This window comes from Diabrotica undecimpunctata, chromosome 2 (genome assembly GCF_040954645.1).
Source record: "Diabrotica undecimpunctata isolate CICGRU chromosome 2, icDiaUnde3, whole genome shotgun sequence".
In the NCBI taxonomy this organism is placed as follows: domain Eukaryota; kingdom Metazoa; phylum Arthropoda; class Insecta; order Coleoptera; family Chrysomelidae; genus Diabrotica; species Diabrotica undecimpunctata.
The window spans coordinates 22,522,778-22,547,087 of record NC_092804.1 but is presented as its reverse complement, the minus strand read 5'-3'; the positions used below and the strand labels follow the sequence as shown (position 1 = coordinate 22,547,087).

The 24,310-nt window shown below is 32.7% G+C and overlaps 2 protein-coding genes across 2 annotated transcripts; one reads left to right on the top strand and one right to left on the bottom strand.

The window, feature by feature from the left end:
* Nucleotides 1–744: 744 nt before the first annotated feature.
* On the bottom strand, nucleotides 745–10,545 carry Hakai (E3 ubiquitin-protein ligase Hakai). The gene is made up of 3 exons (XM_072522503.1): nucleotides 10,150–10,545; nucleotides 9,909–10,096; nucleotides 745–1,589 (listed from the first exon to the last, which is right to left on the bottom strand). Exons 1-3 carry the CDS (start codon nucleotides 10,358–10,360, stop codon nucleotides 885–887), a joined length of 1,104 nt encoding a protein of 367 aa, XP_072378604.1. The 5' UTR covers nucleotides 10,361–10,545; the 3' UTR covers nucleotides 745–884.
* Nucleotides 10,546–10,669: 124 nt separating this feature from the next.
* On the top strand, nucleotides 10,670–23,636 carry bora (aurora kinase A activator-like protein bora). Its single transcript, XM_072522502.1, has 5 exons — nucleotides 10,670–11,137; nucleotides 13,934–14,223; nucleotides 14,361–14,657; nucleotides 16,031–16,156; nucleotides 18,566–23,636. The coding sequence occupies exons 1-5, from the start codon at nucleotides 10,944–10,946 to the stop codon at nucleotides 18,955–18,957; spliced, it is 1,299 nt and encodes a 432-aa protein (XP_072378603.1). The 5' UTR covers nucleotides 10,670–10,943; the 3' UTR covers nucleotides 18,958–23,636.
* The last annotated feature ends 674 nt before the right edge of the window (nucleotides 23,637–24,310 follow it).

Sequence of the window (24,310 nt, the reverse complement as noted above, 5' to 3'; positions counted from 1 at the left end):
CCTGAAGACTGCTAGTCTTTTCGTTAGTCTTCCTAAATTTTTTAGCGACTCTGTTGCGGAGGTTACCTACAGTGTTATCTCGAGTTTATAAAGGGTCTTCAATTATTAGTTTCACATTTTTAAATAAAACGGAATACTTATGTGTGAGATATCAAATTTTTTATTCGGCTGATAGGCCTCTCGATGCCATTATGTATAGAATATAACATCGTTTAAATGTCCTCTGCTCCTTCATTGGCATGGGTTATGTTGGCTTTGAGGGTGGCTCTGATTTGTGTATTATTCGCATAGAACGAAGACTTAAGAAAGAAAGAGTCTAATGGGGCCACGATCTCGGTGGCCAGTTCACATCACCTCAAGGTGATTTATTTTTCTTCCTACTTGACGCTCTTCCTCTGAGCTTAATTAGGCGTTTGTTTATAGTTGACTCTGTTTGTTTGCTCTGTTCCTATCAGGACACCTTCTGACTCAATATTTGAGGCGGACATAGAGTCAGAGACTGGAGCTCGTTCCCGCTATGCTTTTATTTTTAAACTCAGAAGGGTCACTCATTTCTAAACCATCTCTTTTTTCTTTTGTCTTACTGTACATTTTTGTAGACAACACTTTTCCCTTGTACCTTGTATTCCCGAGGTGTTACACCTAACTGTGTTGTCATCATTCTTGCAATTCTTGTCCACTTTTAGCAATCAGTGCTGTCTCATCGGCAGATCGTAAAATACATCAGTCACGTAAAAAAAACAGTTAAAAATGCTGTACTTTAATTTTTAATTAAAATTTAACAATATATTTATATCATAAATTAAAATAAATTCAGTATAATTTCCATTGAAGCATACAGTTCTCTATGTTTAAACTCGCATCACTAATTAACATATTTAAAACTATCTATAATATTGTTGATTATTAGTCCATTGTGGAGGGGCAGTGTTGTAATCGTACGGCTGTCGAGTCTGCACCTGCGCAGGCGGAGCGTACTGGCCAACGGTAGGAGTTGTTCCAGTATACGCGGGATACGTTTGAGCTGGGCTGTAAGCGGGAGGTGCAGCATAATACTGGGCTTGCTGTTGCTGTTGTTGAGGGGGAGGAAGGTGCATCGGAGGCAAAGGTTGAGTGTAATTTGCCGGTTGCTGATACTGGTTATAGTACGTCTGAGTTGTAGGCACACTTTCGTGGATTGTAGGGGCTGATTCTTGAATGGGCACAGTTATGAGATTAGTCCGTACACCGGCCGATTGCATAGGAACAGTTCTAGGTCTTAGAGTAGCTGGAACACCACCTCCTGATCTTGGATCGTTGGCAGTTTTAGTACGCACGGGTAAAGTTCTTTCGGGTTCTACTACTTCCATTGGTGGAGGATTTAACGATAAATTAGACACGTGTCGGTGGTTGATGTGTGCTTGTAGATCGCGTTGTGATAGGTAAGTTCTACGACATCCACTTTGACCGTAACGTGTACCCCCATGAGTACACATAAATACAGTCCCTAGTCCAGTTTGTTCCACTCTTGTAACTTTTTCTAAACATCGGGGACACTGTTTCTGTTCTTGTTTACCACATGCTAGACAGAAGATATGTTTGCAAGGAATCTGAAACAGAAAAAGAGATTTGTAGCTGGCTTCTGTATTTGACCTTTATAGACCAGAGAAATGTGCAAAATATAGTGTTTTTTGACAGTCACTGTAACTACTATCTCATAAATGTTTTAGGTTCTATATAAATATGAGTACATTAACAAAAGTTGTGCAAATTCATCCAAACTTTTTTCGTATATTTTTATTGATTAATAATTTAAGTGAAAAATATCCTATTTTTCAAAAAACTGAAAAAAGGGTCAGTTAGTTTATTGAAAACCTTTGAAATCAGCCGGGGTAAAAATTTTTTGGTGCATTTATTTATTGATAAACGTTAAAAAGAGGTAACAATGTTAAAATGGAGTAAATTAATATAATAAATACTAATAAATACTTAATAACTTGCAAAATTTATTTTACAACTTTCAAATTTTGCGCCAAAAGAAGCCTTTTGACGGATTTTAAGACGCTACTAAATAAATTTAATAATTTTTTTGTATTGGCACATAGTTTCAATTTTTTTTTATTCAAAAATCTGGTTTTTTACGCGAATTTAAATTTATTCTAAATATATTTTATAAGATTATTAGTAAAAAAATAATGTTAATCTTGTATGGATGTAACTTAAAAATAATGAAAAATAAAATTTCTTATTTTAAAATATATGTAGACATCTGATGCCATCAATTTCTATTTTACATCTGCTTGGACTTTGCTGACTACTATTGTTTTAGTTTTCTGAGACGAGATTGTCATATTAAAATCAGGAGGAACGCCATTACAGGTTAGAAAGATCAGGATGCTGTAGTGGGTGCTCAATAAGGAAGGAGTTCCCAGTGAGTATGTTAATATTGTGAGAGAGATATATTAGGGAGTAACAACTAGTATTAGGACTGGTGTGGGAGAATCTAATAAATTTTATTTGAAAGTAGGATTGCATCAGGGCTTTGTGCTCACTTTTTTTCTGTGTTTTAATTCTCATTAGCGTTGGATCAGTTAACAGGAAAACTACAGGGTAACATTCCCTGGTATGGTAGGTTCACAAATATAGTGCCTTGACTTATGCATAATTTTGGTAAGCGGTAAACCAAGCAATAAACGCAGCAGTGGTTTAATAAGGAAAGGCTCTAGCTTTCAACTTTTAAAAGGACCGTGCTAAGCCCAAGGACTTTAGGAATTTTATACGAGATATCCTGATTTACATAGAAAATTAAAATTATAAAATCATTACCAATTTTTATAAAAAAGTTTAAAAATTATCTTAATGAAGATAGATTTTCAACTTTTTCTTTATGTACAATTGCATTTTCCCAGCTGCTAATATTAATATTGGAAGCATAGCTTTCTTATCGCGAAATATGATATGGATCGTGCTGAGTTGTGAAAAAATAAAAACAAAAGAAATGCAATGAAACACTATGAAACGCAATGTAACGACAGGTCGCGCAACTATTTCTTAACACATTTAGCGCCACGCTGTAATTGGTTATGCACTCTCTGGGACCAAATATTTAAAATGCCTTTTTTTCTATAAAGCTGCTTTTTAAAATGTTTATTATTATATTTTAAACCACACTTTTTTTTTCAGCTTTGTTTTTTGTGATTTTTTTAGTGCCCACTGGTGATCACGTGGTCCCAGGTTATAATTTTATATTAGGGGCCAAATGTCCACCAGTGGTCACGTATTTCATTATTTCTTTTGTTGCAAATTTTAAACAATAATGGCAAGAAGAGGTCTTACAGAAGAATTGATTTGGGAGTTGAAAATTTTGTCTGATGTTGAAGCAGATGTCCGAGGACGACCCCATTGCAGATTACTCATATGATGAAGCTCCGATTCAAGTGAGGATGAATTAGCTGTATCTGATGCCGAGAACGAAGCTGCTGAAGCAGTTAGTTTTACCGATAATATACCCTAGACCAAGTGGGAGCCTATGGCAGGGGACAGATTGAGATTTTATTTTCTTTATGCCTACACATTTGCACCCGAACATATATAATCCAGAAACTTCCTATAAGGTACTTTAAAAACTTCATAGACGATGAGGTTTGTGGAAGAAACCAATAGATTTGTTGCACAAAGAAATACTGCTATGAAGCTACCCCAACAGGAAACGGAACTCCAAGACTTAATAAATGGGTTGACACTGATCGTACAGAGATGCGTAAGTTTTTGGGCACCGTCTTGTCGATGGGACTAATGCATTTGCCAAAATTGAGGGATTACTGGAGAAAAAAAAATTTATGAAAATAGAATTCCAAAAATAATGAGCCGCAATAGATTTGATATGTTACGTTTGATGTTTCATCTATCAAACAATGAGCAACCAATCGATCCGGAAGAGAGACTCCAGTCAATTTCTCTAAATTTTTAAACGTACTAGAAAAGAAATTCAAAAAATCTTATATTCCCGAAGAAGTTTGTATTGACGAAAGCAAGGTACCATACGTCGAGGACGTATTTATTTCCGACAGTACATTCCCCATAAAAGACAGTATGGGATAAAGATTTTCAAACTCTGTATTTCTGGAGGCTATACATGGTCGTTTAAAGTCTACACAGGCAAGGAAAGAGCGGACGCTTTATCAGTTGCCGAAAAAATTGTCACAACACTGATGGATGCAGGTAGAACTATATATACCGATAATTGGTACACTAATGTTTCGCTGTCTAATAGTCTAATTCAACGGCAAACACATTTAGTAGGAACCCTAAAGACAAACAGAAAATATAATCCCCCAGATGTGGTAAAAGTTAAATTGAGAAAGGATGAAGTCGTGGCCCAACAAAACGAAAATAAAACAGTTGTCTGCAAATGGAAAGATAAAAGAGATGTTCTTATGCTCAGTACCAAATATGACGACTCTATGGTGACAGTAAATCGCAGAGGACAAGAAGTTCATAGACCAGCGATGGTTGTTGATTACAACAAAGGAAAAGTTTTTGTCGACACTTCTGACCAGATGGCATCTTATGCGCCATATGTGAGAAGAAACGTCAAGTGGTATAAGCGACTCGTTTTTTATTTTGTTACTTCAACAGCTATGGTAAATGCTCTACATTTGTATAACAAAATAATTGACAAGAAATTGGGTATAATAGAATTCAAAGAAAATATTATCGAGGCTATGGTTTATCAAGATTTAAATCCAATACTGTTGAGGCCCTCCACTTCCAAGATAGATCAGTTCTTGAAAGAATACGAGAGACAAAAGAGGGTTACCAGAAAAAGGTTTGGTGGAATATTAGGTATTAATTTATTTTTTTTTAACCAGTCTTCAAATACCCCTGCAGTTGTGTCTTATTGATAATCGACGCAAGATTCACTAACGTTTTTAGCAGATTGTTCTAAAAATTCAACCATCCAAATAAAATATTATTTCCGTCAATAAGCTTACTCCACTCTCCCATAACATAAAAAATTGGTTGTTGTAAACAGATTGTGCCCAAATGTCTACCATATTAGTGATATTTTGATAGTTTTAGATTAAATGCCTAGATTTGGATTAAATCTGTCAAGGGTTGTCTTGCGGTACGTCATCTTGACAGTCGTTTCGTGTACTTGGTGGGAAGTGGAACATAAGTTCTCGGGTAATTGGTTTTGTATAGATCAAATTAGTTGGGGATATCGGCCTGAACCTATGTTATAGAACTAGGGCATATTTGAGTATTCCTGTAGGCATATTTTGAGTAGTTGCGAAGTTCATGCCGTATTTTACGGGACATATTTCCACGCCACCATTCCACAGGTAGACTGGAATTATTCCCGAAGCCACCCTGAAGGAATACAACATCAGTGCAAATTGTAGGCCTTAAACCACCTAATCGATAGGGGTAGCCAGTATTTATTGGTGATAAATACGTAGCCAGTATTTATTGGTGATAAATACGCTGTGGGGAGTAGAAGAGTAGATATTGGTATTTGTACCCTGATTAAAACCCTTCTGGCATAGGGTTTTCTTTTCATTTCATTTTTTTTATTACGTTGTTCTTCGTGGTTACCTTCTTCGCCATTGAATTCCTTCACTTTATAGACTTGCGAACACATCGCTGGATACCTCCGCTAGTTTTATTGTAAATTGTTAATTGTTTACGTTCATTAGCTCTATAGCAATTTTAGTTTTAATTGTAAGTAGTACCTAGTGCGTTTCGGTTCTTCTTTCTTTTAGTGTTTTATGTTCTACAGCGTTTTACGCCTGAGCTCACGCGCCCCCTATAACTTGCGAATCATTTTTTGTGGGTAGGAAGCCATATTTGCTTTGGTGCAACTAATTACTGTGTAGGTTATCCGTTTGTTAAGTAGTGTTACATGTGTATGTTTTATTTTATTACTAATTATTTCATATTTATTTACGAACTAAATTTATTTTTCGTTTAATTAGTATTAATATACATAATTTATAAGTGAGGCGTTGTTTTATTTCCCTTGTTCCATTTTACTTCTTCTAGTTCCATGGTTGTAAGAATATTTTTCAACTGGTTGTTTTTCATGTATGACATTGTGTTTTACAATGTACAATAGATAAAGTTGAAGATTAATCTGTAAACACTAATTCCCTGAAAACTCCAAAATTAACACTAATAACAAGGTAGTTAGATTATAAATTTTAAGTAGTTTAAGAATTTAGAACCTTAAAAATTTGCAGAATTATTTAATTAGGATTTAAGCTGGTCCTAATGAAGGCATTAGATTTGTGAACCTTCTTTACTTGATGCAGTATTAATAGGAAATACTGAAAGAGATCTAGAACAAAAACTAGAACAGTGGAGACAAGCGCTTGAGAAAAAAGATTTAAAAACTTAGTAGAACAAAAAGAGAATATTTGGAATGCTTATTAAATCATTGTGTTGCTACAAATAAAATAGTACTACTTTTGTGACTTTAAGTACCTGAATTTAGATCAGATCTTTCAAAACCTAGACTTCTCTATTCACCTTGACTAATCAGGTCTTTTCCACATATACAAAGGTAAATTGTATATTTAAATACAGCAAATACTGCAGAATAAGGATGTACCTATAAATTTTGAATACATTTTCCTTGTATAACTGTATAACTGTATAACTTAATCATTATTTTTAACAACTTTTTTTTTATAAATAATTTATCATTATTTTTAACTTTTACATTCTCATCAAAGGAAAATACCTCAATATCGGTTAGGAATTCACCTGTCAGTCGTTAATAAAAATAACAAATAATAAAGGTAAACACCAAATTAAATAGCATGTGTATCTGATATAATTGTTATACATAATCTTCATTTGAAATATTTCACACATATTTTGCAGTAATTTAAAATGCCTTCTCAACAAACGGTTTTCTATTCTACACAGAGTCCATAATAATATACCAAGTGCCTTTAAAAGATTTACCCCTTCAGATCTGCCATTTTCCAAGGGTATTAATGTATTTGTAACCTATAAATAAGGTTTTGTTGTGAAGTCAGTCTCCTGTAGTTTCTTATTATAATTTGATATACTTGCTCTTTCCTCCTACAAGCTGGCTTTACTTTCACAGCACCATATGACATACCTTCCACTCTGTCATATTTTTAAAGCTAGAGTAAAAATAAAATGGAGTTTTCAAGAATTGGAAGGTAAAGGACATAAAAAATGAGTAAGACACATACATTTATGTTGATTTCAGCAAACTGAATGATGAATATTGAAATAATTAATTGCAAAAATTAGCAAATTGTGACCAGCAGAAGATTTACCAAAAATGACACAAGAAAATTACGAAAATCACAAAAGAAACACTGGTATGATATAATAATAAATGAAACAACATATAAGTTAGGTCAGGGCGGAGAGCATTTAGGTATTTAACAGTTAATAACATTGTTTTCTGCCAGTAAAGAGGACTGAAACTTTTCTTCAGTAGTTAGAACTACCATTTGATCTATCATATAAAAAATATGCAGTTTGCAATATATACATTAAAAAATACTTACTAATATACTATAAAAATTTTTCACACCAGCTTTCAGAACAAACAACAAGAGCCAACATATAAAGCACTTACACAGTGGTGTATACAAACTTAAATGTGGCGACTGCCCAAAAACTTACATCAGTCAAACTGGTAGAAATTTTAATAAACGAATAGCAGAACATAAAAGGGTTTTCAATAATAGAAAAACAGATTCTACATACGCACTTCACCTTCTAGATCATAATCATTCTTTTAATGACGAATTTCAAATTCTTCACGTTCAAAATAAAGGCCTTAAGCTATCTTTGTTAGAATCTATGGAAATCAACAAATTAAAAAACACAGATATAATTCTGAATTACCAACTTGAGACAAACAGTTCTCCCCTACTCAACTTATTTCATTAAAGACTATAAAGTATAAACGCATGCCAAAAATAGAGCACTTGAGAAAGGCACTCTGCCGAAACAGCTGTAGTGATAAGATTTTACAATAAATTTTGTGAAAGTTTTGAAAACAAAGTTTTCAGTGTTTTATTGTTACATAAAATGAATTTCCATCATGTAACGGTCAAATCCATCAATTACGATAAAAATTACTTTACAAGTACAATTATATGTAATTGTTATGTGATCATATAAAAATTAGCAGTAAAAAATTAATTTTTAATGATATTAACTTAGTGAAAAGTTCTTTGAACAATAATATCTAGCTGGTTATATAAATATATCTTAAGCACATTGATATATCAATAACATTTTTCTTTATAAATCGTCTGATGATCTCTATTTGATCATTTTTCAATCAGTGCTTCAGGTTTTCACCCTTTAATATGCTCAAATCAACATTATTTCTGTTTTGTGTGTGTTAGTCATTTCTTTATATCTCTTATCTTCCAATTCTTTAAAATTCTATTGGTCCTTATTTCAGCATTAAAAATATGAACTAGTGAAATGTAAGTTGTTGTATAGTAACAAATAAGAGAGTGTAAAAGGAAGGAGCAACTATATCTTTTAATAAAAAACTATGAGAATAAAACTACAATAAAACCCTGACTTACAATAGATATATCAATAGAATATATCAATACTGTTGGAAAATATATGATACCATTGAAAATTTTGTGCTTTTTTAGAAAAGATAATAAAGAATTAAGACTCTTTAAAATACTTGACAGAATAAATGGCTTTATAGTTATCTAACACATGCTTTTTTTATTCTTTATATAGGTCTATTTCAGTTGGCAGTTTTAGTTATTCTGGGAAAGAGGAAGAAATGATGAATTAAAAGGATTTTCAGAAATTTTGGAGGGATAATGTCAAAATAACGAGACTGTCTGTCAGAAAAAGTCTCAAATAGTAATGAAAGTGATTAAAATTGAAGTTTCTTAGTACTAACTTTAGTACAAAAAGAGTTAATTGATTTCATGTGACTGGTTGAAAATAAAAGTCAAATATTTGGTCTACAGTTAAACATATTGAAGTCAAGAATCCTGATATTGGACAGGCAACACAATAATCCTTTACATACAACAAAGTAAAAACTCACATGTGTATCCGGGATCATTACAACCACAGGGACACTGCAGGAGGAGATAAAATGTAGATGTAATCTAATATAGGGAAATAATTTCAATAACTGTAAAAATGAGATTGGTTAACTGTTAATGTCTGTTTGCTCAGCTCAGGTATATTTTAACAAATTCATTGTTGGAAACAACCCTCATTAGCAAACTGAGTATAAATAATCTCAATGCTGACAGATATATTTGAATCTTGAAGTTTGAAATAATTGTAAAGTATACAATACTAAAATGTTCTGTTGGAGAAGAATGTTACTAATTCCTTAAACCAATAATACAATAATTAGTTTTTAAGAGAACTAAAGATCAGTAAAAGGCTCTCAAAGTCCAAGCCAAAGTCCAACAACAATTAAAATTCTTTTGACATGTTTGACACAGAAAATATGAATAAGAAATGCATGAATTAAGACAAATAACCAGACAGATATCTACAAAAATACATGACATCACAACGACCACTACACGAGTTATGTTGGCATTTGTCAACATTTGATGTTATTTTTTTAGAATTTATATTACCATAGAAAAGAATATTCATTACACCAAAATCAAACCATTTAACCTTATCAAGGATATATCAACCCAGCTAATTTTGAAATTCTCTCGATCTTCTTCATTTCAAAAGGTATTATCACTTGTGCTTTCTAAATTTTGTAGTTAAATGAAAAAAAACTTAAAGTTACTGTCAATGACACTGTGCTACACTTTTACTTCAATATTTCTGATGTTGTTCCTATAAATGTATCACCACAGACAAATCTTCACTAGACATTGCATACATAATTCTTAATAAAATACTTTTAAATTCCTTACCATTCGCCCATAAATTAAGATAGGTTTCAAACATTTATCACAGCAATGAATTAGTGGATTGAGCACTTTTTCTCCAATCAAATTCACTTTATGTGACCAGTCCAGGCGCAGCATAGGTTCTGGTGGACCTCTGTTGATGGTTGTAAATGTCGGAGCTTCCAACTGTGAAATATCAGCCTCAAGATCAACTGAAACACAATTTACGTTAACTTAAACCAAGACAACTGTTTAGGAAACATACTAGGTGGAGGAATATTTTCAGGAGCATCTTCTTGGGCTTGTATATCTTCGGCTACTTCTACTGGTGGGGCCTCGACTTCTTCATCACTTTCGATTACTTTAATGGCTTTCTTGCCTCGACCTCGGCCCCTTCCTCGTCCTCTGCCACGACCACGACCGCCCCGACCTCGTCCACGGCCCCTTTTGGGAGGTTCATCCATTTTCGATTTCATAAAATATTACTAGCCTAACACGTGAGCACAATAAAGAAAATGGCCGCGGCCAAGTTAAATTACAATTACTGTTTTAAATTATCCAAAATTATTATTACAATATTTTGAATAATAAAATAGTTTGATAGGTTAGGGATTTTCACCTATAACCTTTGACGTTGACAGTTTACGTTTACTTCAAATTTATGTTTTCAAACATAGGAGCTTTTTCGCGGTCTTCCAAAAGCTCAACGAATGATCGTTGATGTTTCATATCCGGTTTCTAGGGGAATTCTAGGGAATTACATTTCATTAACGGTTTTTGACGTTTATTGACAGTTAAAATTTCGCGCAAAAGTTACGAAACGGTCAGATTTGTTTTGAATTTGTGGTGGGATAGTCCGTCAAATGATCAACGGTTGGTTTAGTTCGTTGAGAAATTGAGAATATATGTCTCATTTTTTTTATAATAAAAAACATTTGTTTTTAATATTGTGATAAAATAATGTGTTATTAGATTTAGATAATCTATTAAATTTCTTATACTAAAAGATTTAAAACTAGGGTTGAATATATTTATTTACATATACCTAATTAGGTTGATATGGAATTTAAGTACATTAATGATAGAAATAAAACTCCTAACTCAAAATCTCGCGTGTTTTCAAGTACTAATAATAGCAACGATACTAGCTTTAAATTTTTGCCTAGTTATTCGACTCCACCCTCTAGGTATACGAAAATTGTAAATCCGTTTGAAAAACGGCTGATAGACAGGCTGCACCTTCCAACGTTTAGGTAAGTCATATATCTTCTGTTTAACATATAAATGTATCTACAATACATCTAAATTTATTTTTCCTATTTTGACCTAATCGCAACGTTTTAAAAAACTATTAAAATAATAAATAAAATATGCAGATACATAAAATTTAACTGTAAATATGTGAAATACTGTGGGTAACTGTGAAAGCTATCATAATGTAATAAAATTAAATATTTAATAATTGAGGATACTTAATTGACTTGCGGTACATTTTAAAATACTTTTTGCAGCAATACTGAGACATTTTAAAATAAATTTGAAAATATTATCTATAATTTGAGTCTTTATTCTGGTATTGCTATTACATATATCTGTAGAAGAAAGCAATGTTGAGGAATATAACAATTTAGGTAAAATCACAGTAGATATGACTAAAGTTAGCCACATGGACATTGCCTAAATATTGCACATTATCCCTTCTCTTTGATGCTATTTGTAGGGAGGTAGGATATCGTCACTTAAAAGGTGGCAAAAGTATAGTTATATTATATTTATAATATATATAATTATAAATATTCCACAATGTTACATAATATAAACTATGATACAAATTTACTAGAAGTCTAAAATTATGTAAGTACACTTATTTTTTGAGAAGTTCCCTTGTATAGAATAATGCAAAGTCAGTACCTATTCCCAGGAAAATCCCAAATACTCGGAACTGATGATAATTGAAAAATCAGCCTAAGAAAGACTGAACTGCAAAGACTTGGTAGAGAAATTATGTAAAATGTTACATTATACTTTGTCTTAGATCCCTTTTGTTATATTTCTCCAAGAAGCATTTAAGCCTGTTTTATGATTTTTTAATTAGAGTTCCAATTATTTCTTTCAGTGTCATATGAAACTAATTCAGTAATATATTTTTTAATTAATTGTGACTTGTATAGATCTGGCATCAACCTTTAAAAGTAGTAAATTCTAATACTATTTTGAGAAACTAAGTTAGAAATTTAAATTGACTACTCAAGTAAAAAGTATATTTCGTGTGACCTTCTGGTAAAGTCTGGTGTTTCAGTCATGCAGGCGCCTCTAACATGACTTAATGAGCACTTACATAGCTGGGACTGGCAGCTTTATATGACCTCTGAAGTGTGGTTGTGATAATTTTTAGAAATTAAAATTTCTTGTTGGTGCTGTGAATTGAACTCATGCGTTCTGGCTAAATATGCCAGTATCTTAGCTGCTGAGCTATGGCCACCATACATACTTCTCAAGGAAAGGGTAATTATATAGATATATGGGTTGAGTTTACCGAAAGTACAAGCTGAATATAGCCACAAATGTCAAAAATATTTAGGTTTGGCAGTGTTGGCATGTTTTTATAAGGCATATGTTGTATGCTTCAAATATAAAGAGATAAAGCTTTTAAAAGTACATTTTGATTATACTGTTTTATGAATTCTGCAATTTTTAATTTATATGAAGCAATAAAGAGTCAATACTTGTCTCTTTGGAGATTAATTGCAAACATCTGTTGTAATCTGGCAACTGCTGATTTGACGATTGCTAAATCTATCCCCTAATCTATCAAAGGATAATTGCTAAAAAAATTTCTAATAACTAACTGCAATTAATCTCCAAAGAAACAAATAGTTACTCATTGTTGTTTTATATAAATCAAAAATTGCAGAATTCATAACATAATATAAACAAAATGTAAGCTTCTAAAGCTTTATCTTTTTATATTTGAAGCATACAGCATCTACATTATAAAAACATGAGAACACTGCTGTGCCGAAATTTTTTGTTCCATGTTTGACATTTGACGCTATAATCAGCTTGTACTTTCGGTAAACTCAACTGATATATGCAGTAAAATTTTATATATGCAAGGAAAAGTCACAAAAGTGGCTAATAAGATCTATTTTTTTTTTTTTCATGTTTAGAATGTTTTATGGTCTGTTCTTTAATTGAGAAGTTCCTGTTTAATAATTTTATGTAAGATTCCTTAAAATATTTCTGTTCTATAAGTTTGTGGTGCTTTTGTCTGCGCTATTGCTAGTGGTCTCAATTCATTATGATCCTTGCTTATCAGTGCCTTTTTTGGGATTCTATTGTTAACCACACTTTCTATAATTTTCCAAGGGATATGAAGGATAGTATATAGAGTGATTTTTATGTATCAATCACCTTAATTTTTTCGAAAATTCTTGCACAATTTATATAAATGTTTGAAGTTGAAATTGTTTTATTGAAGGTTTTGTATTGCTTTAAATATTTAAAAATATTTCTTTCGGCAAACCACTTCAACAGTGTATCTTTCTTTCAGGAAAAATTTGGAATGGGTTGTATGAGTCCATTATAGACATATTTCACCATTAAAACTTTTCTATCATTTAAAAACATTTTTATTATTAAAGTAAACAAAATACCATAAATCAAATTTTAATTTACTAAAAATGCAATAAAATAAATACATACCTTACTTTCCAATAAATTATTTTACTGCATAAAATGTTTTCAAAAATTATTGTATATAAAAGTCACTAAACTAACAATTAAAACTAAAATCTACAATAATTAATTAAAAAAGAAACACATTTTACTGCATCATTAAAAGATTTGGGGAAGAAACAACCTGAACGAAGAACTGCCAAAGAATGAAATTGGACAGCTGAAACTTTTAGGATGATTAGTAAAACTAGAAAATCCATTACCTATAAGTAGGCTACCAGCGATGAAACTATTTTGATTTTTCCTAAACCTATAATCTTTTTGATAATAGATTTAAATAAAACTGCTAATAAAATTCTTTCAAATTATAGCCCATCTGTATTTGCCACTGTATCAACCCCCAAGACTGAAGAAAAGTTTGTGTGGACTATAGAGGACATCTCAAGTTTAAAACCCGCTGATATAGATGAAGCAACTATTAGCCAACATGTGTTCGAAGAAGACCCCCAAATAGAATCTATGGCACAGCAAAAAATCGATGAATTCTTTAATGATAAGGTGATAGTTCCTAGCCCAATGGTCGAAGTTGTTAGAGTGCCACTAGTGACTGATAGTGCAGAAAACTTATTTAAGTTGACTGAATCTAAGGAATATTGTGATGGTTTGTTTTTTTATTCTTTTTATTATTACTATGTTTAAATTGTTGTTAATTACAAATGTGCCGAGTCTTTAATAACTTTCACCAATTCTAAATGATACTGTTGCGGTATATGATGAGCAGTTAATTTATTTTCGTAGGTTCAACACAGACTGTTCTCTCCCTACCTCCAGTGTTGCCACCACATGTAGAAGAAATACTTAAGCCATACTTTCTGCCCGCAGAAGCCCAACAAAAGACTGACGAAAACGATGTTCTTATTAAGAATCTTTTTAATTTCGACACAAAACCTGGATGTTGTACTGATCAAGAGGATAGCCACTCCATGTTATCCGGAAAGGGATTCTCTCCAGTAAATTCTCCCGTCCGCATGGATAGAAAACATTCGCTGCCTTTTGAGATGCCATATTTAGCAGACTGTAGCCTGTCGCCTATAGGTATTATAATCTTGCTTATCTAATGAACACACTTTGATATTTAATCCCTTACTAACAAACGCAACAAGCACAATCAATCTCAAGGCAAGATAAAAACAGCCGAAAAATCATTAAAAATTGTTAATGATTGTCAAAAATCTTTATAAAAGTGATAAAATGTGCTAAAACGTCGAAGAAGCATTGGAAAAGCGCCAAAATTACAAAAAATACTTTTAGAGAGGTCTTCAACACTGTCTAAAAAAACGCCCAAAACGTTATACGTGTTAAAATGTGTTAAAGTGTTGAAAAAGCATCAAAACCTACGAAAATCTATGATGAGCTTTGAATACTCTTATGAAAATTGTTTAAAAAAACGTCAATAGAGTTAGGAAGATGAGAAATGTGCTCGAATAAGTATTTGAAAAGCTTCAAAATGGTGAAAAAACGTAAAAAACTTCTAGAAATATCATAAAAATAAAAAATTATAATTTGTTAAAACATCGAATAAACGTCGTAAAAGCGTACAAAACGATCAAAGTGAAAAGCTTTGATAAGTCCCAAAAAGCGTTGAAATTATTTAAAAAAAAATAGTGTTAAAGCGTCGAAGAACCATATACTGTTGAAAGCCCAGAAAAAAACGTTGGGAAAAGCATCACAATTATCAAAGGAAACGTGGGGAAAAACATCAAAACTGTCTTAAAAGTTTTATAAGAGCCTTAAAAAGTGCTCAATCATCAAAACAAAATCGTCAAAAATGTTTTAAAAGCGTTAAGTGTAAAACTGTCGAATAAGCATTTTCCAAGCATTAAAAGTAAAACACACCTCGCTTCTTCGTCAATGTTGACGCTTTTGCAATGTTTTTCCAAAACTTTTACAACGCGTTTTCGATGATGTAACACTTTTAATGCGTTTTTAATATAACACTTTTTAATGTGTATTGTTAAACAGTATTGAAAAAAAGCGTTAAATACTTTTGAGCGTCAAAAAGAATGTATCGAGATTATCGAACAGGCAGAGATTATCGAAAAGAGTTAGAAATCTGTTAAAGAGTCAAATAGGCGTTATAAAGGCGATGAAAAATCCACAAAATCAACGAAAAATCATCTGGAGTTTTGAATCATCAAATAAAAATCAACGGCGCCGAACATTCGTTGCAAATCATCGAAAGTGGCGAAAAACGTCAAAATCATTATTAAAAACGTCATGTGTTTCGAGCCTTCTGACACTTAAATGATTTTGCGTCACCTTTACAACACATTTTCAATGCTTTAAAGCTTTCTGTTGGTGGAGAGTAAGATTCTCTAAGATTATTATGTTTCTTGTTAATGGTCAAAGTGTGCTGAAGTTGCTACCTATTTACTTGTAATTCACCATTTTCTGTTATTGTTTTATAGACACCAAGTCATCCCCTCGAGTACTAAGATCAGCGTGCCGACTGGACTTCTCCAGCAAGATGAGCCTGGACGCGAGCCTGATAGTACCAGACGTAAACAATATGACTAACAACAGTGTTGTGCTCGGTATGTATTTTTGTTATGTAGTATGCAAAGTTGTTGATATAAACATGTTCGTTTTGTCTGCAGAAGAATCAATATTAATAATTGTAAAAAATTATTGATCTTGTTCTCTTTTGGATGCGGCAATCAAGTGTACATCTAAAATTGTCTGCTTGATAGACAATAGAAAAAACGTGAGTTTTTGAATACTGTACTAAGTATTAGCTAGATGGTAGAAATGTTTGTGTGCCAAATTTGATAATTATCTATTTTATTGGTTTACTTTGTACATGTGGTACTTTCCACTTTGTTGGAAGTTCCAAGTTGAAATATATTTACCAGTATTTTTAACCGGTACTTTTAATAATACATATATACACTTTTGATGTTTAGAGGGATAAGAATTCTACTGATCTTTTCAGTGACACCTTTAATGAAAGGTAGGAAGATTTTGAGTTGTTCCGGCGGCAAGGTTTCTTTTTTGGATGGAATGGGGTTTAGATGTTTTTGAATGCTCCTATTGATTTGGGTTTTGTGGTAGCCGTTTTGTAAAAGTGTTTGCCTTATTGAATTGATTTCGGATGATCTGTGATTGTTGTCGCTAAGTCTTATGGAACGGGAAATAAGAGTGTTGATAACTGAATTGAGTTGGGCGGGGTGATGATGTGACTGGGCATTGGGATAACGGTTTGTATGAGTGGGTTTCCGGTACACGGAGTAGGAAAAACTGCGAGGTGGGTTTTTCTGAATAAGAACATCAAGGAATGGTAAAGACGCTTCAGACTCAACTTCCATCGTGAATTGAATACTGGGATATATTCCATTCAGGTGGGAGAGGAAGAGATCTAATGTGTCTTTACCATGGGGCCAAATGACAAAGGTGTCATCAAAGTACCATAACCAGCAGTGGGTTTGAGATTTAATGAGAACAGGGCTGCTGTTTCGAAATGTTCCATGTAGATATCAGCTATTATGGGAGAGAGGGGGATCCCATTGGGGCACCTTTGATTTGATGATAGAAATTATTTTGGAATGAAAAGTATGTATTAGACATGCAGTGTTTTATAAGAGATAATATGTCTTGGGGGATTTGATAGTCCAAGATGAAAATGGTTTCATCGATGGGAATGTTCGTGAATAAAGAAACAATCTCAAAACTAACTAGTATATCTGAGGATGAAATACAAATGTTTTTCAGAAGATCAATGAAATGAAAATAGTTTTTAACAAAGGACGAAGGGTTTTCGCCTAATGGTTGTAAGGATAAAGCGAGATGTTTTGCTAATTTCTGAGTGGGGCATTTGTCTGCACTGACGATGGGTCTTAGGGGAACATTGGGCTTATAGATTTTTGGAAGGCCGTATATCTTTGGAATTCGGGATAATATTTCTCTGGGTATGAAATTTTTTGAGTTCCGGAAGTAGAGTAGACTTATTTATGATGGATTTGGTCGTTTTTTCTAGATAGGTGGTGGGATCGTTTGGGACGCGTTTGTATTCTGTGAAATTGAGAAGTTTAAACATTTTGTCGAAATAATTAGAAAAGTTGAGAATAGCGGTGGCATTACCTTTGTCGGCCGGAAGGATGACAATGTCAGGGTTGTTATAAAGTTCTTTGAGTTGATAAACTTGTTTACCAGATGACAAAAAGAAATAGAGCAATCCCTACATCTCTTTCTAATGGACCGGGTTTGTCGACCACGTGACCTTCCCATTGATGATTTAAGTCAAGTGGTCGATAAACCTGGCCCATTAGAAAAAGATGGAGGGACTGCTTTGCGTCAGTTTTCTCTGTTGCACTGGGGGAACGAGTCTGTATTGCAGCGCTCAATCTATTAGTATTATATCTCTATATGGTAGGATGTATGGTTAACCTAACCTAACCTAACGTATCTCCCATCATGAAGGTTTCACTACGTTGAAAAAGCACAGATTTATATCCAACTGCAACATCTAACTTCTTCAGAACTTATAAGGAACGTTGCAGCAGCAAATTCATTTAAAATGAAACAAACGTTGGTAGGATTATGAATAAAATGATAGGATTGATATGGGTATGAAAATTGTGTATCATACGTGCCGGAAGTGGTTAAGAGTCGTAGTTGAAAGGAACGATGAAACACGGAGAGACACAGACTTTAACAGAAAATATTCCTATACATTACAAATCAGGTCATTTCACTTTTATTTTGTCATTATGTTGTTACAAAAAAATGGCGAAAGACTCAATTTATCGTTTTTCTCATTTTTAATGAGCCGATCAAGATAATTTCTATCCGAACCCCAAAACACAGTTGCCATAACCTGTTTTACGATTTCGAATTTTGAACGAGAGTATTTGGACAAAGTACGTGAGTTTCTGATTATAAATAATATTTAAATAGTAGATCCCTTAATGTAAAAAAATTATTAATAAAAAATTTATTCTTTTTAGAATCTTCGCAAAATGCCTACCAGATTCCCGAACAGTTAACCGAATCACCCGTGAACTGGGAAATGGAATACCGCCACATATCGTTCGTCTCACCCAGTAGCAGTCCGGATTCCGAAAAAATGGATCTGTCTAATTCCAACACGCCAAACACAGGGTTATTCACTAGTCAAAGAAAAAGACTCAGCGACAGCTTTAAGGAAGACGACGACGACTTTGAAAAAGAAATCGAAGTGGTCGCTACCAAGGAAAACAGCACCAGACTCGGCAGGAAGTTGTTCAAGAACGACTTGACCGATAATGGTTATCATACGGAAAGTATCAATTTTTACGACGAGTCTCGAACGAGTTCGCATATGTTCGCGTCCACGCCTACGAAAACACAAAAGATGTAGTTAAAAACGCTTTATGTAATTTCAATTTTGAGTTGCTATAGACAAATATATAGACTGTCAAATTCTTCGCCCTTCTGAACCGTAGTTTCGTATATGGTTGTGCTTTCGTCTGTTGTAGGCTTCCTCGCTTCCATACTATTCTCGTACTACTAGTTTCCGTTCTGCGTACTATGATCTTTAGCATTTCTCTATTCTGTAAGCCATGCCACACATTTTGGTGAACTAAATTTTTTTGTTTCTTATTTTTGACAATTTAAAATGTTCGTTTGAGTTATCTCAAACAAAAATGCTTGTTTAGTTCTCTTTTTGAAGTTATCTTCATTATGTTCTTGTGCCTTAGTTTTCCGTCTCTCCGATCCACATCATAAACACTACTTACTGTGTAGATTCTGTCGAAGCCACTGACTCGTTGAAGTTCATTGGTGATTAGTGTGGGAAGAGTTCGCAATGGCTGATTTGATGAAAGTAAATCAAACAGGTTGTGGTAATTGAAGAAGGGCCTTAATGTTGAAGGTAATCCGGTGCTGTCACTTTTCTCTCCAAGCCAGACGGCATTATCAACGTTGAAAGCTCTGATAACATAGCTAAATAGCATATATTTATTAAATAATTGAGGAAAACAGTGGTTTAGAGGTATAATGAATAAGGTTTATTAAAATAAAATTAGCAAAACTACGATTCTATATTTTCTAACTTATTCTATTACAACGTTCATAACGTCATTGATAGCGATAACCTGTCAGTGTACCAAAATAAAAGTTACTGATAATACCAAGTTTGCCAACTTGATTTTTGATTTACGCTACCAATATTTAACAGTCCATATGTAAAATAAATTGTTTAGTCATGGAGACTTCGTCAGTTTGGCTATGTTTACATTGTTTGCAGTTTTTTATTCGTCATTTATTTTATATTAGTTAACTGTGTTTTTTTTTTTGCAAAATTAGTAAGACTTTTATGTATCTACTTGATTTTCGTTGTTCCTTATTTACTATTTTTGGTGTGATATTTTTGCCCATGTATCTGAAGAATAAAAAGAAACTATTTTTTATTTTCATGTTTTCTTTCTCAGTTCTTTGTGAAAATTACTTTGCTATTTATCTGTAACATAAAGGACAAAAATATTCTAAAAACCGTATTTTGAGTTGATATACTGATTCATATTGGACATATTGAGGAGTTGACATATTGGTTCTGTTTCTAATTATCTTTTATTTGCAAATACATTGCGCATTTTTGTTTATTGCATTTGTTAATGTTTTCTACATATACATTTATTTAGATATCAACTTTTGGTAAAGATCAAAAACGTGGTGGGCATCTTCTTCACTCTTCCATTCTCATCAATCTTAACATAAATTCGTCCATTTGGGACCAGCTTGCTTCTATATGTCTCTATAATCAAAAAGGAGTTGTTCATTTTTGATCGTTCATCTCATGTCAACTTTCGAACACTGAGAACGGATTCATTTCTTCTGTTTCATGAAATTATTTATTTCTTTCGATTTTTCCTTTACCAAATTCTCTAAAGTTGCCACATTTGATGTTACATAATATCTCTTTTTCTCCTTTCAGTGATCATATCTGATAGTGATCTTGGTAATGTGTGATGAGAACTACGTTCCAAGTCAAGCCTTGAGCAAATAGGTTCATAAGAATGGTTATAATTATACGGCAAGGTTTCTAGTTGTCACCATGGTTATAAAAAGTTCTTTTACTCTACATAGTTTGAAATCTATACAAAAGGATTGTTGTTTCAAGAAAAATTTGGTTTATAGCAGTTAGTGCTGGTCACGTTGCCTTCTACGATATTTTTTTGTGTGTAAATTTATTTTCATTATATTTTTCAGTAAAATTTCCCTAAATTTGAGAAATCTAGCCATTTCTGTTTACCTCTATCCTTATCTAACACATGTGTTTTTAGGGACCCTCCAACCGACTGTAGACGTATTTTTCCTAGATCTGGGGAAACTGTTAACCGCTAACACCACTCCTCGCACCTTTACTGATATTAAGGCGACTCTTTAAAGAGCTGTTGATTTGTTATGAAGTACTTTGGGGTATGGTACTTTTAAGCCAAAATGATAAAAACTGAGCTCAAGATTTTGTTTTATTTGTGAGTCGCATTTGAGAAGTTTGTCGCGAAACTGTTGCAAATTTCAAAATATTTTGTTAGTAATTACGCTACTATAAATTTATGTGTGCAATCTTTATTTAATAATGACTTTTGATCTCTAGACCACGTCAACACGATTTTTCGATGCTTTCCCATCGCTTGTCTTCGCTTTTTGCTCACTTTTCGAACGCTTCTTGGAAATTCTCTCGACGCTTGACAGTTGACACATGTCAAATGTAGATAAGAAAAGCGGCGAAAAATCTTGTGGATGTAATTTAAGGATCAAAATTCTCTAAAACGGGTTGCTATATTGATTTTAAAAGTACGCCAAAATGTTCATAAATAATTATACCTTAGGTGCGGTATTTTGATATCTTTTTTTTTTCTATACACCTGGTCTTTTCTTACAAATTTTTATATTTAACATTTTCAAGAACTCACAATAATAATCCGAGTTTATTGTTGGAGGTAATTGACGAGAAAAATCAGTTTTGTATGCCAAAAAACTTACACTAACACGTTTCCGCCCTATTTTGGTACCCTAACTCGCATCAAGAAGGAAATATCGGTTTTGCACCACTCCTTATAATCTCGTTTTAATTTATGATCATCGCAAATCCCCAAATATCATCCATAGTGATGAGAAAATGCGTAAAATCCTTTGTATTTTATCCAAAAGGCTCTAAATATTATTTAGAAAGTCACATTCGAATGTTTTTTGAATTATTAGCGAATGTGTTACATATTCTGCTATGATTGCTAATGTGAATGCACTTTCATGTGTATTGACTTCAACATTTTCACGACTACCTTTAAATTCAGCATAAATTTGTTTTGATCTACACATTCCAAACCAATTATCACTGCACAATATACAATTTTTTTCATCGTAAAAACAAAGAAATGGTATGACAGATCTACATGAAATTTCAAACGAGTTCATCAAACAAGGTACCAAGCGCCATCTATTATCGAAGGGCAAAACTTATTGAATAACCCTCTTTTCATATATTTTGTCTAAATCTTTTAAAAAGCAATCAGAAACAGCTAAATGATTGTAATGAGTAGTATTAGTTCTCCTCGTAGCTTTTCGGTGATTGACTAGCGCGAGGGTTTCTTCTGTTCTAGATGTATGTAACGTTTTAGGCTTAAAATATCCTTCTGTACATATCAATGGACGCATCATACTAAACCTACTTTATTCAATTCCTTGTTATTTATTCAAATATTTAGTTCCATGTATTCATATATTTCCACTGGGGTGGTTTACGTTTTTTTTTTTTTGTTAGGTTGTCTACTGACTGAGGGTATGTAGGAGATTTTTCTTATTCATTTTACTCTGGCTTAATTCTGTAAAAGAAGGAAGTGTATACTATACTGCCTTTCTGTGATTTCTTGTAGTTAATTTTGTCTTTTATAAGCTCATAAATAAATTTAGTAGGTCCAATTGTATTTATGTAGCTTTTTCTGAAGAATAATGTCATATTTGTGGTTTTTCATCCTTCGTCCCCAGTTTATTATAAATGCGACTCAGTCTCTTTAAATTTTTTCTATTCTGACCAACTTTTAATAAGTTTTACTCCATTATTTTTATATCAAATTATTATCTTCGGTTATCTTTGGTTTTTTTTGTGGAATATGTATATAGATCTTCTAGTCTAAACCGGATATAAAAATTTAGAAATAAATTTGCTTAATAGACTTATTTTCTTGACTAATTTTTCTTTCGAATAGTTTTGGTCCAAAAATAACAGTTTGCTTAAAATCCCCAGACAACTAACAATCTCAAAACTTTAAACATGTATTTTCCTCTAACCTATATTTTTTAATTTGCATATTAAAAGTCAAATTTTACTCAGATATCGCTTCAATAAACTTAAAAAAGTTTTTATACATCCTGCAACTTCGACAGATTTGATGTTATTCTTATAAGTTGTCCAGGTACCTAGGTTTCGGTTTTCGTCTCGCCTGATTACATGCCATATCCATCTGAGGTATGTTTCCTTAATAAATTTCACCACATCAACCTCCCCTAGACTTATATGCAACTGAAGCTGTAATGTCTGCTTTACAATCAGTGCTCTTTTACTTTATATAGTATATTGGGTCATATGTGGCTTTAAAATCGACGAATATTTGGTGGGTATGGACGAAGAATTCGGAGGGTTTTAGCTTCAAAGCATTTTAACAGTTTGTTTAATAAGTCCGCTAAATCACTTTTTCCTCTATGAGAAGAGTAAAAAATCGAACGGCAATAAACCTGGAGAGTAGCGTTGTGGGAAAGTATTTTGTAGAGATAAATAGTCATATAAAAAAAATAATTAAACAAAGCACAACATGTTGGGTTGTGATTTATTAAATAATTCCAAACTTAACAGTAAAAATAGTTCATACAATCCTTCCTAGCATACTAACTGCGACAAAAAACTCAGTATTCTTATATGTATATATAAAAACTTCCATAAAAACCACCCTTACTTTAATTTTTACAGTCTGAAAAAATTGTTACGAAGTACTTTAAAATATCGCAAAATATTAAAAAAATGTATACAAAAAAAATGTGTGAAAACTATCCTAATATTGCTCACTTAGGAATTGCAGAAATGAATCGATGACGGGAAGATTAGTACCTTAAGTAGCTTTTGTCATCCAATTCATCTTAATAATGAGGTAAAAATTTGTTTCTTAACACGTTCACTGTCGGTATATTTTTAAACAATAAACATTTACGGTAACATATTTTTTTAGTGTAACGAGGCCGCTGAATACGCAGTCGGCACTGTAAACTACAAGTTAAAGTCACCATATTGGCGTACTATACCAAAATAAGAATCAGAAGGGCCATAGAGAGTATAGTTCAATTATACATTGGTAGTGAACGTGTTAGGTACGCAAACAAAAATAGAAGGCGGAATTACGAGCGACAGCCATGGGCTGTACTAACAATATTTGTTCTAAAGAGCATTCATCAGATCACTTGACACTACTCACTTTGCCATCGTACGTCTGAAGGTTACTGTAGTTGTTTTTTTTTTAGCTTGTATATATGCTTTACGAATTTATTTATCCAGACATGTGCATTCTCAAATTTTCGCTTTGCTATTTGGAATATTTTTATTGCCCTCAGAGAATAGTTATAACTTATATTCGGTTAAAGTTTCATGACAAATAATTCCAAAAACGTGCAATATCAACGTTCAAACTTAGTACAAACAATGGAAGTCATGAATAATCATT